This window comes from Pseudorasbora parva, chromosome 24 (genome assembly GCF_024679245.1).
Source record: "Pseudorasbora parva isolate DD20220531a chromosome 24, ASM2467924v1, whole genome shotgun sequence".
Taxonomy (NCBI): Eukaryota; Metazoa; Chordata; class Actinopteri; order Cypriniformes; family Gobionidae; genus Pseudorasbora; species Pseudorasbora parva.
In genome coordinates this window covers 6,618,459-6,639,206 of record NC_090195.1, presented here as the reverse complement: position 1 = coordinate 6,639,206, position 20,748 = coordinate 6,618,459, and the positions used below count along the sequence as shown (strand labels likewise).

At 36.6% G+C, this 20,748-nt stretch overlaps 1 protein-coding gene across 4 annotated transcripts in view; it reads right to left on the bottom strand.

The window, feature by feature from the left end:
- Positions 1–20,748, bottom strand: part of slc4a2b (solute carrier family 4 member 2b) — a 48,516-nt gene that overhangs the window by 22,199 nt on the left and 5,569 nt on the right. Inside the window, exons 1-3 of one of the 4 annotated variants that reach the window (XM_067435485.1) lie at positions 14,943–14,961; positions 14,794–14,852; positions 8,418–8,589 (exon numbers count right to left, since the gene is read on the bottom strand). In XM_067435485.1, coding sequence (XP_067291586.1) covers positions 8,418–8,477 — 60 coding nt within the window. In that variant the 5' untranslated portion in view covers positions 8,478–8,589; positions 14,794–14,852; positions 14,943–14,961. Of the gene's footprint in view, positions 1–841; positions 992–4,001; positions 4,143–8,417; positions 8,590–14,793; positions 14,853–14,942; positions 14,962–20,748 lie in introns of those variants that run through there. The other 3 variants (XM_067435484.1, XM_067435486.1, XM_067435487.1) reach the window with 3 other exon arrangements.

The following is a 20,748-nucleotide window of genomic DNA, read 5'->3' as shown; positions in this document are numbered from 1 at the left end:
TCAATGTGGCCTATAAAAACTCAAGTGGAAAGAGATTTTTATTGTAAAGTGTTACCAAAAAAATTATAATTGCAGGTTTGCTGTGCTTTTTTGTAGAGATGTAAAATTTGGCCAAATATTTTCTGATATATATATAAATATGATTCTCTTACTACTACTACTATTATGATAGCTCAATGGATCATGAAATATTACTATTTTAAAATAATATATATAACGATATTAAAATGTTATTTTGACATAAAACCACTGGGAGCCCTTAATAAGATTAAATAAAACGAAATAATATAATAATAAAAATAGAATAAAATATAATAAAATTAATTCTATAAAAATAAAATAGAAAAAAAAGGAAAAAAAATAAAACAAAAAAATAGAACAAAAATAAACAATAAAATAAACCAGAATTTAATAAAACGTAATATATATATATATATATATATATATATATATATATATATATATATATATATATATATATATATATATATATATATATATATATATATATATATATATATATATATATATATATATATATATATATACACACATATATATATATACACACATATATATATATATACACATATATATATATATACACATATATATACACACATATATATATATATATATATATATATATACATATATATATATATATATATATATATATATACATATATATATATATATATATATATATATATATATATATATATATATAAATAAATAATTGAAACTTGTCCATCTTCGATCAGTTCAAACTAAACTAAGACGACACAAGAGACTGCTCATGCTAACTAGGGTCCAAACCACAGCAAGAAATAAAGCTTACCATGGTGAGACGTTGCTAGCGCTGTCGAAAGAATCAGTCAGTGCTCACAAAGCTGTGCAGAAGAACTTGTGAGAACGCCGCTCTTCCCATATCTCCTCAAGAACAACAAAGTGTGAGGAAACTCATTGTGCTCTCAATGTCATCAGAGGGCTGTTAGTGTTTCTCCACAGGGTGATTAAAAACAAACACGATTTGGAAGAAAGGCACATGGTTTCGATTGTTCAGAAAAATATAATCTCCTCAGCCACACTTTTTACACTCTCCAAAAAATATCCATCATCTTATGGTTACCTTGCACCACTGAGGCTTCAAATCTGCTCTAAGTTGATCTGAGACTCTACGTGGGCTCCTTTAATACTTTTATTGGCATGTGGGAACAACAGATTGACCAGTCTCAAGCAAGTCTTCTGAGCAAAACCAGTTTAATTTGGTTTTATACAGTTATACCAACTTTCCCCAAATGCAAAAGGTGATTTACACTTCATAACAGCACAGGACAAAGATTATACTCTTGAAAGTCCCATTAATAGTCTTTGTTGTTTGGCTCAACTTATGAAGCAGGGTTAATATAGTTAACTAAAACCATAAAAAAAAAAAATACAATTAAATAATAATAATAATAATAATAATAATAAAGAAAAACATTATTTGAAATCTAATAATAATAAAAAAAATTATTTCAGCTAGTTGTCAATATAACAGCCATCATTTTCATATAAATAAAAATAATAATTATAAAAAAAATTGTATACATACATTTTTTTTATAATATAAATTATACAAATGGCAAACAGAACCGATTAATATAATATTTTTAGGTATTTAATTCGTTTACTTCCATTACATGCTTGTACTCTCAATACTGATTATTTTAAAAATGCAATAAATATATTTTTTAAATCATAAAAATGTTATTTGAAAAAAAGTTTTACAAAATGCTTTTATTTATTTAATTTCAGCTAGTTGCCAAGAAAACATTTATCATTTTTATTTAGTTTAACTTAATATACTAAAATAATTACAAATAAAATGAATTAATTATTATATAGACATTTAAATACATTAAATTCGCATATAGACAAAAAAAGACAAACACAGAACAAAATTACTAAACAATTAACTAACATTAAAATAACTAATAGTGTTGCGATGTTAATAAAAAACACTGCTTTGAAGGGAGAGAAAGTCAGAGGAAATTATGCCAAAATTAAGTTGTTTGTAGACGAAACGTGACGAATCAAAGTTTTCCACAAAAAAACCTGTGGTCAATATCAACTCAAATTTTCTCTACAGTGAAATCACACTGAGGTCTGGCTCTTTGCTCAGTAATGGACGCACAAATACGGCGTGATTCAATGCTCACAGACCCACAATGCTCAGGTCAACAAGACAGCAAGCTGAACCCAGAATAAAGCCTTTAACTTCCCAAAAGACCAGCTGAATTCTTTGAGGAGAAGCAGTGGCTTATATGGCAGTGGCTGACTGCAGGCACGCGGCGGCTCCCATGCGGCATTAATGTCAGTTCACACAAAGAGCCACTGGCCAAAGCAAAGTCTCCTTTATGTGAGCTCACGGCCAGCCAGAGATTAGCCGTACCGATCTGTGAGGTGTCTGAAATCCCACTGACTCAGCAAGACAAGCGTGCAAAACAGGAGGGGATATCCTTAAAGAGCTCACGCAACTCTTGTTTTTACATGCATACCTAATAATCTATTATTATGAAACCCATGCCCTATAAGTGAAAAAAAAACTATTTCAGACAGTTGACCACTATAGACGCTAGAAAGAAAAGACTTGGACGAGAAGGTCTGGCTCTCAGTCTCCGCTCTAATTCATCCCAAAGGTGTTTTATGTGCAGGCCAGTCGAGTTCCTCCACACCAAACTTGCTCATCCATGCCTTTATGGACTTTGCTTTGTGCACTGGTCAGCAAGACCATGACCAAGACCAAGTCATGTTGGACACTACGCCACTACAACACTACGCCATCCTCAAATAGTTAGGTGCACGAAATTGTCCAAAATGTCTTGGTATGCTGAAACATTACGAGATCCTTTCACAGAAACTAAGGGGCCAAGCCCGACCCCTGAAGAACAACCCCACACCATAATCCCCCCTCCACCAAATGTTACACTTGGCACAATGCAGTCAGGCAAGTACCGTTCTCCTGGAAACCACCAAACCCAGACTCGCCCATCAGATTGCCAGACAGAGAAGCGTGATTGGTCACTCCAAAGAAAAAATCTCCCCTGCTCTAGAGTCCAGTGTCAACGTGCTTTACACCACTGCATCTGACACTTTGTATTACACTTGGTGATGTAAGGCTTGGATGAGCTGCTTCTCCATGGAAACCCATTCCATGAAGCTCTCTATGCACTGTTTTTGAGCTAATCTGAAGGCCACATGAAGTTTGGAGGTCTGTAGCTATTGACTCAGCAGAAAGTTGGCAACATCTGCACACTGTGCAACCTCAGCATTGGCGGCTGAGTTTCTGTTGTTCCCAATTACTTCCGCTGTGTTATAATACCACTAATAGTTGATCGTAGACTATTTAGAAGTAAAAATTTCATGAAGGGAATTTATTGCACAGGTTGCAGCCTATCACTGAGCTCCTGAGAGCGACCCATTCTTTCACAAATCTTTGTAGAAACGTCTGAATGCCTAGTGCTTGATTTTAAACACCTTTGGTCATGGAAGTGATTGGAACACCTGAATTCAATTATTTGTAGGGGTGTCCCAAAACTTTTGGCAATATAGTGTACCTTTAAATAATTTAGAGAGTTGTGACACTGACTTTTAACAAACTATACTACTGTATTAAATAAGCTAAACACTTAAGATAGCAACATTACTCTCGCATTACATCCATCGCATCTGTGAGCCAATAGGACCACCTTTCAATATTTACTCAAACCGATGAGGTGAAATTCACCAGCCCTTACCCTTACAAAATTACCCTTCTCTCAAACTTAGTTTGCCAAGCATTGATTCACAAGAACGGACCAAGAAATATCGCAAAAAATACATCAATAATGGCTCACATCAGAGGGCCAGAGACTATTGTGCAACATACCACATGAGGATGCATGGTCGTCTTCAACAGGTAAAGCATTTATTACTGTAGCTCATTTAGAAAGTCTTTAACTTAGTAAATGACTGACCGTAAACTTGTACAGGAATTCCATTGGTAATCTATCAGGTTTACACACGAAGGTGTCCCACAGAGCGAGAAAAAATATATATTTTTCAAAGCTAATCTAAAAGATGAGCAAACAAAACCTGTGTGCTCCTCCGTAACCTGTCGTCACATGACCGCAGCAGGAAGAGGATATGGAATAACCCACTTTCACAATACCAGGCTCGTTCGGACTCCAATCGCTGATTTGTCTAGTCTTCCCCCAAACACACCCCCAGATCCACACCCAAAACCAGCAGTCGTGTCGTCGGGTTGATCATTAACCTTATCTGCTATCAAGAGGCCAGCCAATGTCAGTTAACCAGTTATGCTCTGAAATTCAGTAGCAGTACACTAACTAGCAATGATAAATTCATACCAATTTAGACAATTTCAAACACGAAGTTTCAGCTGTCGAAAGCTGGACAAATATTCTGAATGTTCCTCTTACCAATGTGAAGCTGCTTTAAAACGATCTGTATTTTTTTAAAATGGTGGTAACTAGTGTTTTGCGAGCCCTCAGTCAATCAGCTTATACTTACGTCACTGGTAGTTCCTATTGTGTCAGGTTAGACCCTACTGTGAAGTAAGAGCTGATTGAGTCCCCCAAAAACAGTTCCTAGAACTAAATTTATTCCCAGTTCCTGTGGTGCCAACATGCCAAAAAGTGAATACTTCCGCCATTAATTCAAGAAACTGTGAAAACGTTTCTTCAGTGCAAAAGACCCTTATTTGAACTGCTGGCCCAACATAGGGAAGCAGAACTAAACTAAACAGACTACATTTGTGTCGGAAGGGAGCTGGCTCTTTAACAGCAAAACCCTGGGAACGCTGACTCAGCGGAGTGTGGGCTTGGCGAGGATGCAATTCAAGTCACACAAAGTAGCTGCATATCACTGCAAACAGCTGCAGGAGAGAGAAAAAAAATTCATTTTTGTGGGTGAGAGTTTCCCCTTGAGTTGCCTGAGTAAGTTTTTTAGTGATACTGAGCTATTAAAGACCGCACAGATAAATATAATACAGAGGTTTGTTTAGGAGCTATTAAAGACTGCACAGATAATTATAACACAGAGGTTTGTTTAGGAAGTCTGCCTGGATCTTAAATGCTGCACTATTTCAAAGAATAAAAAACAAAGACTCTTTCCCTTGTAAAAGACAGGCACAAAAATATGTGAATGAATGAGGCCACTACAGATGGAAATCTGGGGGAGGAAAATATTTATACTGTATGCATATCCCTTACAAAAGAGTACTACGTTTTTTTTCCACATGATACTATGGTTACCATTAAATACCAAAAATGACTCAATATTTATTGGCATCAGCTTACAAAGTGTTAGCTCTCCCTTCCTGCAGTCCTAAAATACCAATATAATGCACATTGTCCATTCTTTTAGTGAATTCCAAGTATATTTTTCACAAATACTATAATATTATATATATATATATATATATATATATATATATATAGTCGTGGTCAAAATTGTTGGTACCCCTGGTAAATATGATCAAATATGGCTGTAAAAAATAAATCTGCATTGTTTATTCTTTTGATCTTTTTTTTTTTTTAAATCACAAAAATCTAACCCTTTCATTGAAGTATTTCACGTCTGCGTATTTCACAATCTGCTCAGTTACTGGCATTTTCACGCACAACCATTTCTAGGATTTACAAAGAATGGTGTGAAAAGGGAAAAACATTCAGTATGCAGCAGTCCTGTGGGAGAAAATGCCTTGTAGAGGTCAGAGGAGAATGGGCCGACTGATTCAAGATGATAGAAGAGCAACTTTGACTGAAATAACCACTCGTTACAACCGAGGTATGCAGCAAAGCATTTGTGAAGCCACAACACACACAACCTTGAGGCGGATGGGCTACAACAGCAGAAGACCCCACCGGGTACCTCTTATCAACACTACAAATAGGAAAAAGAGGCTACAATTTGCACGAGCTCACCAAAATTGGACAGTTGAAGAGTGGACAAATGTTGCCTGGTCTGATGAGTCTCGATTTCTGTTGAGGCATTCAGATGGTAGAGTCAGAATTGTTAGTGGGTGGGATATATTAGGCAGCAAGTGAACATTTTGTTCTCAAAGTTGATGTGTTAGAAGCTGGAAAAATGGGCAAGTGTACGGATTTGAGTGAGTTTGACAAGGGACAAATTGTGATGGCTAGATGACTGGATCAGAGCATCTCCAAAACTGCAGCTCTTGTGGGGTGTTCCCGGACTGCAGTGGTCAGTATCTATCAAATGTGCTCCAAGGAAGGAATAGTGGTGAACCGATGACAGGGTCATGGGCGGCCAAGGCTCATTGATGCACGTGGGGAGCTAAGGCGGACACGTGTGGTCCAATCAAACAGAAGAGCTACTGTAGCTCAAATTGCTCAAGAAGTTAAAGCTGGTTCTGACAGAAAGGTGTCAGAATACACAGTGCATCACAGTTTGTTGGTATGGGGCTTCATAGCCGCAGACCGGTCAGGGTGCCCGGGCACGTGAGCATCAGAACTGGATTACGGAGCAATGGAAGAAGGCCTGGTCTGATGAATCACGTTTTTATTTACATCACGAAGATGGCCAGGTGTGTGTGCATTACTTACCTGGGGAACACATGGGACCAGGATGCACTATGGGAAGAAGGCAAGCCAGCGGAGGCAGTGTGATGCTTTGGGCAATGTTCTGCTGGGAAACCTTGGATGTTACTTTGACATGTTCCACCTACCTAAGCATTGTTGCAGACCATGTGCACCCTTTTATGAAAACTGTATTCCCTGGTGGCTGTGGCCTCTTTAAGCAGGATAATGCGCTCTGCCACAAAGCAAAAATGGTTCAGGAGTGGTTTGAGGAGCACAAAAACGAGTTTGAGGTGTTGACTTGGCCTCTAAATTCCCCAGATCTCAATCCAATCGAGCATCTGTGGGATGTGCTGAACAAACAAGTCCGATCCATGGAGGCCCTACCTCGCAACTTAAAGGACTTAAAGGATCTGCTGCTAACATCTTGGTGACAGATACCACAGCACACTTTTTAGGGGTCTAGTGGAGTCCATGCCCTGATGGGTCAGGGCTGTTATAGCAGCAAAATAGGGGCCAACACAATATTAGGAAGGTGGTTGTAATGCTGGTCATTTACTAGGACTATTCAATTGGCAGACCGCGGGCTAAAGCCAGCCCGCCAATCATCTCCATCTGGCCTGAGGCCACCCAAACCCCCCTCCTCTTTTCCTGGTGGTGCGGCTAAATTTGGCTAGATACGTGGCCACAGTGGCACCTGCAGCTGTACGGCTAATCGCACGGTGCTTACCATGCATGCTCTGACCAACCTGAGAAATGTTTTCCTTGTGAATATTTCAGCAATTATGTGTCCCGTATTTCTGTCGACTGAGCCAGCGATACCAAACTCAATTCAACACACACCTCTCTGTTACAAAACAACAAATCACTCAATGATTAATCTAGCTTTAAATCGGATGAAATCGCCTCAACATTCCCAAAAAGTCTGATGAGGAAAACAGAAGAAATACTGCCATGAACAAAGTTAGAAGACTTTTAAATCCCCCAATCACCACCCTTATTAGATATTTATTATTAATGTACTGTGGCAATTTAACACGGTTTGGGCTGAAATATGGAATACTTAAATACAATGTTATCGTCATTTATATTGCATTTCTTTATGACATTTCTTTGTGAAGGTGTGTATAGCTTTTACCTGTGTATAGGCGTATGAAACATGTAGATTCATAATTTCATTTGACAGTGTTAGTGAGTGAGTAGCCATGCCTTTTATTTTACATATGGTTATCAAGTTTCACTGTAATAATTAAAAATAAAAGAATTCTTGCCAATAGCTTTTAGCTTATATAATTCATACATTTGTTCTAAGGAAAATAGTTGTACACTGATGTAAATTATCATGTTTTTATTTATTTGGGTCTTATATCTGCATAGGCCTACCGTTGGGTACCGCATTTCCAAGTAAATACAATACTTTTTTTAGGTTTACTTAAAAAATATGTTAAATTAAAAAAAAAAAAAAAAAACATATTTGACCTGTAGTGTGTATAATTCATATGTTATTACAAGTATTATCATATGACGCTGATACTATCATAATAATAAAGTTACACAATGAACTTTTAGCTTATTCCACCACATAAAACATAACTAGGAAAAAAATGCATGTTTGAGCCATTTTAACTAAAAATAACTTACACTGACATATCTTAAAAAATATCAGTGCCATTGTTTTGTCTCAATATGCACTCCAGTAATGTTTTTTTTTCTAAGCTTTGTTTATAGAAGCTACTTAAAGTGTCCTAATTTAACTGAGGCCTAATCCTGGCTTAATCTAAGCCCTGTCTGTGAAACCAGACATTTGAATCAATGAAGCACTTGACTTACGTCATGAACGACTGATGCCACAGCACTGGTAAGCTCATCTGAAGTCACATGGTTACTCATGGTTGAAGTCAGGAGAGGAAGCGGGAAATGCTGAACAACACTTAGATCTGCAGAGGCCTTAGCCTTTCTCTTTCTCACTGAGACTCAAGCCCGAGTTTATAGGCAGCATAACCTGTGAACAGATAAAACATTAGTTAATTGCACATCATGATGATATTTATATTACAATGGTCAAACTGGTACAAAAGTTGGCATTATGTTTACACGATAACATGGCTGCTCCATTTATGGCATAAATGGAGTTCAACTATGGCATAACTGCCCCCTTCATAACCAAGGACTGATAACAACCAGATAAAAAAAAGCTGCTACTGTAAGGACACACAGATAAGAGACTCACGCTTGAAAATAACCATACGATATTGGATGTGATTGTAACGGCAGATAAAGGTTTGTTCAACTATCATTTATTTGGCTGAACGGCAAGTAACACATTGAATTTAATGTGATATTTAGAATTAAAAAGACTTAAAAGTATTTTGTAAAATGCACCCCAATTATTTGTTAAAGTGTATTTAACATTAACAAATCAATATAGCAAAGCAGCATTTATTAATCTTTCAACATTTAATAATATATTTTTATCAGTAACAGCATATGTTTACAGTTATTGCAACTAACAATGGTCACCTATTTTAATAACTAACATGAACAAAAAATTAAATGAACCATAATTCTTCAATAGAAAAAAAAAAACACTCATTGGTAATGTGGACACCCTTTAATAAGTAATTTGTGGAAGTATCCTTTCCTTTGATGCAGAAGTCTGTGCAAAAACACAATTGATCGATTGAGTTGACCGCTAACTGGAACCTTCAAGGATCTCAGCAGTCGTTTCTCAAGTCTTGCCTTTGTTGATTCATTTCCTTTCATGGTCGCACTGAAAGGTATAATTGTGTTTTAATCCAAGCTCTCTGGCAGCAGGAGGTTTGGTGGCAAAACTTCTTGATATGTGGAGCCGTTTACCCTTTATCTTTCTTGGTTCAGTTCCTTTTAAAAAGAATCACCCTAAGAGCATGATGCTGAAGTTGTGGTCTTGCATCAAAGAAGTAAACGTTCAGCGACAATCTTATCAAACCATAAGAAATCATAGCACATGCTTTTAGAAGACAATGTACACCGATCAGGCATAACATTATGACAGGTGAAGTGAATAATACTGATTATCTCTTCATCACGGCAGATCTTATTGGGTGGGATATATTAGGCAACAAGTGAACATTTTGTCCTCAAAGTTGATGTGTTAGAAGCAGGAAAAAATGGCCAGCATAAGGGATTTGAGTGAGTTTGACAAGGGCCAAGCAGTGAGGTCTAGACGACTGGATTAGAGCATCTCCAAAACTGCAGCTCTTGTCGGGTGTTCCCGGTCTGCAGTGGTCAGTCTCTATCTAAAGTGCTCCAAGGAAGGAACAGTGGTGAACCGGCGACAGGGTCATGGGCGGCCAAGGCTCATTGATGTACGTGGGGAGCGAAGGCCGGCCAGTGTGGTCCAATCAAACAGACGAGCTACTGTAACTCAAATTGCTCAAGAAGTTAATGCTGGTTCTGATAGAAAGGTGTCAGAATACACAGTGCATCGCAGTTTGTTGCGTATGAAGCTGCACAGCCGCAGACCGGTCAGGGTGCCCATGCTGACCCCTATCCACCACTGGTTCAAGAATGGTTTGAAGAGCACAACTTTATCTCCAAATTCCCAAGATCTCAATCCAGTCACATTACATAAAAGAAATCTGGTTTGAAAGAAAAAAATATTTTAAAATATATTGTGATAGAGAAAGTAATTAGAGGATAAGGTAATGCAACCTCACATAACATAATCTAAAGAAAAGCAGGACCTAGAGGACCCAACACTACAGTGAAGTAAACGCAGTTGACTCTTATATGACAAGAGTCACGGCAAGTTCAATGCGCGCTTATAAAAAAAGGTATTTGCACATAAAATATGTTCTTTACATGATCTTATATTCTTCTTGCAACACAGTTCTAAGAAACTTGACTGCATTCTCTTTAAGTTATCTAAATATAGAGCCCACTATACTGTAATGTTGCAATGTCTTGTTAGATACTAAATTTAGATAAAGGCGGTTCCTCTGTAGAATTACATCAACTTTGATGGAAGGTCAACGATTCCAGCAAAGCTTTTCCGGACCAGTCAAATTCATATCAACTTCATGATGTCAGTGGCACAATAGATTAACATTTGTGATACAAACAGGGCGAAGTTATGCACCCTTATAAAAAAAGGTCCTTGCATAAAAAATATGTTCTTCGCATTATCTTTTAGACTTCTTGCGACACAATTTCAAGAAAGTTTACCGCATTATATTTAAATAACTCTTAAAGATAGAGCGCACTATATTGTAAAGTTCAAATGTCTCATTAAATGCTAAATTTAGATATAAGCTGTTCCTCTGTACAGTTACATCAACTTTGGTCCAGAAGTGCTTTGTGAGAATTGTTGACCTTTCAAAGACCTTTCAAACAGTCAAAGTGCATGATTAAACTGCTCTGTGATTGGCACATTAATCAAAATATGACAAAAACTGAACGTTATGACACATACCCCCACTTTAAGCCTAGTCTCAGACAAAAAGGCATGTTTGAGCTGTTTTAACTGAAAGCTACTTGCACTGACAGATCTTAAAACATGTCAATGTAATTGTTTTCTCTAAAGATGCACACCAGTAATGTTTTTTTCTCTCTCCAAGGCACTATATTATATTATATCATTTATAAATCACAGCCTAATAATCATTTAAGCACATCTGAACAAAAAGCACAAAAAGCAATTATTGTGTACATTCTGGGCCTCTAGCAACACTAATAATGACTGTTTTCAAACTGTTTTCCTGAAAAAGAAAGAAAGTATTTTAACATTCGGAAAATTACACTAAAGTTTCTTTGTTCAAAAAAGGACATGTTTTTTATAACAATAAACTCAGGAAGATCTATGACTGCACAGTGAAAGATGATAAGAGAATCCATTTTATGCTCTTCGGCTCGCAGCTTTGTCATTGTGGATTTAATGCTCAAGTTAATTCAACCAGGTGCACATTCTGCATCAGTCTCTCTCATTGGAAAGAACATGGATGTGTATTTTCAACAACTAGTTCATGAGAAAAGGAATCATGTTGTGTGTTGCTTGTACTTCCCTCTTATTTCCTCTAAAGGTCACCTTTGTAAGCACTTCAACAATTGAGATGCAGACACCTGCAAATGTCTTATCCACTTTATCTGATGTGCATATTTTGCTTCTAGCAGTGGCAAATTGTGTTGTCTACTACACTTACCCACGTACCTTGAATGTGAACCCAAAATAGAATTTTATCCTAGCTTGGTGGACATGGTCCAACTTGGCAAGAATAAAGAAAGCAGGATAAATACAACTCATTTCTTGTCGGACAGGTATGCAATTAAATCCACTGTATGAGTAACTTGTATAACTTAAAGTTATCCCACTAACTTCAACTGGAATCCCTTTATGGTTCTAAACAGAGAACTTAGGATCATGCACCATTCCCTGTTTGGAAAAGCCTTTGCTTTTGTGAAAGGCAAAAAGGCTTATTGGATTATATTCAAGCATGTCCATAAAATATAATTTCAGACAAAGCAAAGACGGCCAGTAAAGATGCCATTCTGCAAATAGACTTTCAATCACAATGCGGAAACCTCAGTGTAAAAATATAAAACGCTCAATGACTGAGTAGTTCAGCAAATATAGAATTTCTAGTTTACTAGTGACCAACGGCTCGTCCACATTAAAGACATTTCATGAGATGAATTTAAACCTCATACAGAAATTTTTTGAAAAATCGGTTTGGATCAAGAATGATATGGTGCAGCCTTAAATATCTGGCCTGGTAACTGAAAGGTTGCAGGTTCAAAGCTTTGACCCATGAGTTACCCATGTTCATGTTCTTAATCTCGGGTTACTCCAAACAAGGCCCTGTAATAATGTCAAAAAAAACAACATCTGGGAAATCAAGCCTGAAACACTCGTTTCCAAAATTATAAGTATGCATATAGTGTGTGTATATATTGGTTTGTTTTTCCAAAGTACAATAAATGATTAACTCAATCAGTCACAAGTTTATTAATAGCCAATCAGATGTTTCTAAGTGTGCACTGATTTTAAATCCATTTATACATTGACAAGGTATGTTTAAAACTACTTATTGAGGCATTTTTATAGGCATGTTTACAAAAGACGCGTTATGGCTTTCAAAATCAGTGAGACCGAACCTAACCAAATGAACAATTGCTGACGTGTTTTTAAAAGTTAAACAATTTTTAGGGTGATGCAGCAGATTCTGCCATGGCACTTGAAAAAACAGTTATTTGGCTAAAGATGTTGACCTGTATATCTAAATCCAACATTAATAACACCTAGAGCTGAATGATTATGGATAAATTGAGAATTATTTATTTATTTTTTTGCTTTTGAATAAAGATCACGATTTTACAAAACAAAATGTAATAGGGGTTCTGACAGAATGTTAATTGCTGTAGTCTACTTGAAATCTTTAAAGGCTCCCTGTGGTGAAAACCATAAATCATACATTTAGCAATATAGCAGGTGAATTATGTACATTATCTATATTACGATATTATGATGAACTATATGTCTTTCTCCACTGACGTTCTGTAATGTTCAAAGTTTTTCAACATTCCTTGTTTCAAGGAACATGGTTTGTGTACTTTTAGCAACACATTGTCAGCTGTTTAATTACGTAGCCAAGCAAAATGCTAATCATATTAATTACCGTTATGTGTCCGAGACTTTAGAGAGTGATACATACAACACATTACCATTCTGATTCAACGACTTGTATACAAGCCTGTATGAACGAATGGAGACGGGGTGCATTGGCATATTCATGGCTTACTAAATGAAGCAAGGTTGTAAAGTTACATTCAATCTTTTTTACGGCATGAATGCATTTTTTTCACAGGAAAAGTATGTTTAAATATGTAATTTTGGTGATCAAAGATGAGTTTTAAGGAATACAATTATTGACTACAGGGGGACTTGATTGAATCTGATTGCATGAATGATTCAATGACTCACTCAAATACTTAATTTGATTCATTACTGGATAATTTTGTGTTTCTGAATGAATCTCTTGAATGAATGATTCAATGACAAATACATTTTTTAACAATTACTTGTGGCTTTTTGTTCATTTTTTTCCCAATTTGCTATTTTGATCGCTTCCGTAGACATCAGTGTTTATATCTAAATTATACACTTTTAACAAAGTTCGTGAATATAACTAAGATATTTGTAGCATGGAAATAATGATACTGCATGGTTGAAAAGACAACCACATACTATACATAACTATCTCAGCGCCAATGCAGACCTAAATGTTCTGCTGTGATTTTATCAAATGTTTAATAGACACAGGCAAATCGTTGTCATTTAGGAATGAGATCGTATGGGGGTTTCGATCGAGATTGCAATCTTTGTATAAATTAATCGTGCAGCTCTAATAACTATTCAACTGTTGGATGAATAGTCAGTTTGACCATTGTAACTCATCAAAATGACTTACAATTATTTATGTAAAAAAAGCTTTCTTCACAAGCAACTTGATAATACAGAAAAAAGGAAAAAAAATCCACCTCTATTTCCCTCCCTATTCTAGTTTTTGCTACTCTGAGTAATATTCTAATCTTTGTATTTAAAGGGCACTTTTAGAGCCTCTTCAGGACAGATCGCTTCCTGTACTCCTCAGTTGTAAGTCGCTTCGGATAAAAGCGTCTGCTAAATGCATAAATGTTAAATGTAACTGACGTTTAACGACTTTATCAAACTCACAAGACACACCACACAGCCTTTGGGCTGTTCATACAAGCACTCAGAGCATTTTTCTAGATCATCAGATCATTAACTCTAATTAGATTCAAAAGTTACTTAATTGGGAAAATAAAAGCATTCACTATATGATGACTGGGCGATGTCAGCAAACCAGTGGACTTTTCACTGTTGACTTTGCAATGTCTAGTGATCCGTCATGATACGCTGACTTCTGAATTTCACTTCTAGACGTTAAGTTATAAATTAATCATCTGGTACATTGAATCAAAACTTTCATTTAATACATTTTTAAAGGCACATAAAAGTGTTAAAAATAATACAATTTGAAGTTAAATTAGTAATTATTTTACAATATGCAAAAACAAAAAACAAAATTATTTTTGATCAGTTAAAAATGATGGAATGACCTCCAACTGTTAAAATCGCAACTATAGTTAACTAGGCAAATACTGATTTTTAAAAACAATTTATTGAACAAGACTTCTTTAAGCCTACCTCAAAGTGCTTTCTGCAGAAAAGCCGCCGATGACATCTTAGTGTAAAGCCAACAGCCACTGTGTACAGAAGGTCAGAGAGAGAGAGAGACAGTCAGAGAGCTGAGTGAGAACTTATAAAGCACTGCAGTATAGCCTTCACACACTTACACTCTAGTACTGATGGGTCAAACGCTTCCTCTGTTAGAGTAGGTTACCTCCCCTAAACCTCTGACAGCCTTCCATGTGACCGCTGCTCAACAGTGAGTCAACTGTGACACACACTCATATCCTCACATACACAGAGCACACACCTTATACATATCTGTGCTTTAAATGAGGGATAAAGATGTTAACAGTGAATCTCTCCTGGGAGGAAACATTCACCGTGATAAGGGCACTTGCTAGACACCAATCTATCTTTGCCTCACCTTATGTAGGAGTAAAGAGTACTGTACAATATGACCAAAAAATGACTCATTTATTAACAAACAGTTGCTTTCATCAAAAGCAAAAAAGTGCCTTTCATTCATTATCTTCAATAAAGTTTAATGGAGATGTTGAATTGAATCTTAACCAGAGTGACATTATTACTGATAAGACATTAAGGATTTATTTTTAGAGATTTTTACAGAACTGTTTTTAATGGTTTTACTTCTGCTTTTTTGACACAATAATGACTCATGATAACTACACAATTAAAAACATATGCATTATTATTCACATTATGATGCTGATTTATTATTAAAATAAATTATAAAAATATATTTATATAAATACTGATAATAAAGGCACAAACCGTTTTTTTGTGTGTGTTTTGTTATAAAATATCCAAAAACCACTAGAGCAGTGTAATAGATTTTGTTGACTTGTGTACTTGCATTATCCCAAATTTTCCCACAAATTTAACCAGGACACGGACTGTCCAAGTCGTCTTTCAATGACATCATACTCGCGTTACCCTCAATTTCCATTTTACTTTGTAAAAACCATGGAAACACCAAAGACACTTTAAAGGGGTGATGAATTGAGAAATCCATTTTCCCTTGAGCTTTTGATATATAAAAGTTCATGGTAATATAAGAATATCCTGTAAGTTTCAGAGCTGAAAACGTCCTTGTTAGTCAAAGAAAAGCTTTTATAGACACCAGGCCCAGAAAACAATCGTGCGCTTCATCCTTATGTTGTCGCATGACGAAACACCGCCTCTACGGCACGTCAAATTCAGTAGACCGCCCACCGACTCATGGAGCTGCGAAGAAGACAGCGCAATATCTTGCTATTTCAGGTTATGGAAGAACAGTCGCTGCATAAGCTTCTTTCGGATCCTAATATTAGGAATGTGTGGCTGAACTTTATTTTTAATGAAGTTCCAGCTGACGTGAGGAAGACATTATATGTGTGTTCACTTAATTTTACTGCGGAATCGTTGTTAAACAAATCTCGGGTCAAGCTGGATTTGTAGACATTTTGAGATTAAAACACAATGCTGTGTCTTCTATATTGGATATGACAAGGAGGAATGGTGCAACACACTTATGTGAGTAAAACATGTTTTTTATATGTAATAGTATTGCATTGTTATAGATAATTTTGCTTAAGTGTACATGTCTAACAGAACATACCTTTAGCACACTGGACTCAGACATGTATGGGCTCGCAAAGTCCAATGTCCCAGGGCTGTGTGTTTTCCAGACGGGCTACCAAAATGGAAGCCAGTCGGCAGACCGATGAATCTCAAAATATTCCTTTCTTGTTCTGCGCTGTTCTCTTTCTCTTGACCTGACATTTGAACGGTGCACTCATATGTATTATATAACACACGTGTGTGCGATTCACGCTTATATTGACCGATCATGCGGGCCATGTAATACAAAAATAATAACCCAACCAATCGCTGCTGGATGAGAAATAAAATCATTGTGTTTGTTTGATAAAGACGTTTATTCCGGTTGCCGCTTTTAAAACAATCCCTCCCTCATGTGAACTGAACTGACAGGGGGAGCTGAAGCTCATTAAATATGCAATTCTTATCCAATCCTAGCCGTGGGCGTTTACTTCCAAGCGTTCAGGAGAGAGCCTCAAAACCACTGCAGAAAATAGCCTATTACTTATTAGTTATGATGTTTTTGAATGTAAAAACCACACAAACGTCTTTAGTTGACCTCAGACAACAGTATAAAAAAAATGAAAAAGCCAGTTCATGACACCTTAAATATGTGTTTCATTAGACAGGTGAGCAACTGTTTGGATAATCGCATATTAACATTATGTAGCATTATAACGTAACTTTCAACACACTCAAATGTATCTAATATGATAAAACAGCGCTGCGTTACTCGACATATGCATGAGCAGAGGAAGCTGTCGCCTGTGGGAAAGGAGGAGTCATCAGGCTATGTCTTTGTTTTGAATAAGCGAACTTTAGCGGCGAAAAATTACATATTGTGTCTTTAAAAACAATTATTTATGCAAATTTGTTTTGTGATCTCAATTGTATTTACAGGTTCTTTTTAAATCCCAGACAGAAAGCCACATCTATGGACCAGAAAATTAAAATAAACATCGAGCCAGAATGTAACCTTCTAAGAAATAATCCTAAACACCATAAAATAAATGAGTGTCCCAGGCCCTCCTATAGTAAAGCAATGTTTTCATCTCTTTATACCAAATATTAGTGGATAGGATACATGGTCACATGCGTACAAAACATTGAACTTGCTTTAAAACTTTAAAGCCAAGCACTGGAGTTGCCATATATGTCTCCAAGTATTTGTTTGAACCAACAGCCAAGTGTGTGTGCATGTCTGAGTGTACCAGCATGAGTATGTGTCAGTGGGAGTCACATGGTCTTGGATCAGACCAAAGGCCGTCGAGAATTAAAAACTTTAGTCTGCTTCAAAGCTTGGGTTTTCCTCAATCCAAAAAAAGCTTCAGGAATAGAGGAACTTGGATTGGTAAAGTACCTTTATGGAGTGTACTTTTAAAGGCCAAAAATGCCTGTTGACACTATGTTATAAGTGGTATCGTATCGCAAGGTTAAGTGCACAAGAAAAGACTATTTTCTCCTTTAAGAGGACAATTCCTCACCGATTCTTACGAATGCAGCTCCCTCGAGTTGGGACTAGTCTTCTGACAAATGGTTTCAAAACTCTGTCAAGGATAGGTTAGATCATTTATGCAAGTTATTTATACCATACAATGACAAATATAAGAGCCTTCATTCACACCACTAGTACTGCAACTCCCACGGTAAAGGGTGAGGTTAGATAAATGAGGAATCGCAGCCGTCAGTTCAGAACTAATGGAGCCTCTTGAATGAGTGACGTTACCGCTTGAAGTGACGATACCGCAAACAGTCAATTTGACTAACACCTACTGTAACTCTACTAGACATTGTAAAGTGACTTTTAAAGGTGTCATGAACTGGCTTTTAAAATGTTTTACTGTTGTCTGAGGTCAAACTAAAGACATTTGTGGTTTGTACATAAAAACATCATAACTAATAAGTAAGGCTATTTTCTACACTGGTTTTGAGGCTCTCTCCTGAACGCTGGGTTTTGATGGCCGTGCCGCACTGGAGACTTGGAAGTAAATGCCCACGGCTAGGATTGGAGATGATTTGCATATTTAATGATCTTCTGCTCTCCTGTCAGTTCAGGGACATGAGAGAGAAGAGAATATGAGAGAACCGACAACGAGAATGATTATCTCGACCACAGGGCTCGTAAACCTCTTTATCAAACAAACACAATGTTTTATTTCTCATCCACATGCGATTGATTGGACTATTATTTTAATATTACACATAGCCCACAAGAACAGACGGTGTAAGCATGAACCGCGCGCACACACTTACACCATGTGGTTGCACCATTCCTGTCAGATCCAAATCCAACATCGACCCGAGAATTGTTTACAAAAGATCCCGAAGTGAATATCTCGTCTTCCCCACGTGAGCTGGAACTTCATTAAAAATAAAGTTCAACCACTCATTCCTAATATTAGGATCAGAAGGAAGCTTATGCAGCGACTGTGTTCTTCCACAACCAGGAATGTCTTACGGGTGTCGAACGACATTAGGGCAAGTAATTAATGAGAGAATTTGTTTTTGTTTTTTGGGGGGAGCTAACCCTTTAAAGGTCTGGTAGCAACAACAACCCCATAATTCAAAAATAAGTGAGTAAAAAAACCTAAAAAGTAAAAACCTGCTGAAAACAGCACATCCTTCATGGTTTTCCTGTCACGTTATCTTTTCATTGTCAGCAACTGCTCTGGTCATGATAAACAGGGAAGTAAGTTCAAGCAAATGCAGGAGTGTCAAAACATTGGGAAATGAAGAAAAGCTATTGCCTAACTAGGCAGCAGCATGCAAAATGAAAGATGGGGACATACACACACATACATGCATATATACTATATTATGGGCTGGGTAAAAATAAAAATAAAAACTCTTAAAACTGATTAGTCATCCTGTTTTTAGATGAATGAATAAAAGGAGTATTGTAGTGTGCCTCCCATCCAATAAATCACAATAATCTTTGTGCTTTGTTACTAGAAACAAAGTGTCAGATTTCAAATGATGTCAATCTTATTACAAAATCCAAAAACATACCGCTTCGGCGCTGCGGTGTGAGATCACTCTGCCGCAGCTCAGCTCAGCTCAAGAAGCGGCACATGAACTAATCTTCTCTTCTGCCTTAATACCAGTTACAGCGCGAAATAAACACTAATGAGCATCTGAAAGTGCAGAGAGTAACTAAATCTGTATCATGTCACTTGGAATTGCTCAATCAGTGTTTTGCAGAAAGACATCTGTAAAACAGCATGTAAACAATGTAAAGTAATGCCTCATTTACCCTTAGAAAAAAAAAACATATTCAATGACCATAATCCAGTGTCGTTACTTAGCTAGAAATTTTTTATCTTTTTGATAAATATATACATCATATTTCATAGGCTATTCATTATAATTTTAAATGTTCTTCAATATCTAATGCGTGTATAAATCTGGGGTACTGGAGTAGAAATATGATTATGTCATTGTAAAGTTAATATTATAACATAAAAACATAATTGAGTATAATTTAGGTGTTGTTTACAAATCTGTTAATTTTTACCTTTAATATTATAGTAGGCTACAACTGACTCCCATTGTTTACAGCATTAGTTAAGATATTTGTTTTCCTTGAGTAAGGTGTCTACATGAAGAGCGTCCAACATCCAAAACCCTAGATAAACAAACAATATTACAGCATTTCTCAATGGTTATTAAACAAAATATTAAACAAATCAAGTGAGTTCACTCCTAGAGTTGACGGTCTAATGCCACAGTCACGGTTCGCAGTGCTCCGTAACCAGATTTCACAGCACCCTGGTACTTGGCCAGACTTGTCTTTGGCACAACAGTGTAAAGTTCTACATTGGGAATGTTTGAGAAACATCTCCATAGCCACAAACCGATAAACTAACACTGGGAAAGGAAAGTGGATTAAAAATGTAACTGAATTGACAAATTCCATAAACAAGGAGATTATGTAAAACGCAGGAATGAGTCGGGTTTCGCTTCTTGAGATAGAAATAGATTCACGCTCAATGAGCTAGCAAAAACAATGACTTGAAGCAACTGTTTTGGCACAAACACTTTGTAAACTTTTAACAGACAGCGCATGGTGGATCATGACCCAGACATAATCAAAACAATGCCATCGCAAGCCTTGCCAACATCTGGGTTGGAGTTATGAACTTCTGCAAGTAGTTACGTTGCCTAAGTTGTTTCCTGAGGGCTCAGTTTTCAATTGTGTGGAACATGAGCTCTAAATTAAACAAAGCACTGCTGTAATTTCTCTAAATTAGCCTTATCATTCGTTTAAGAGACACCTGGTATTAAAGGGATAGGTCACCCAAAAATCAAAATTCTGTCATCATTTACTCACTCTCAAGTTGTTCCAAACCTGTATGAGTTTCTGTCTTCTGT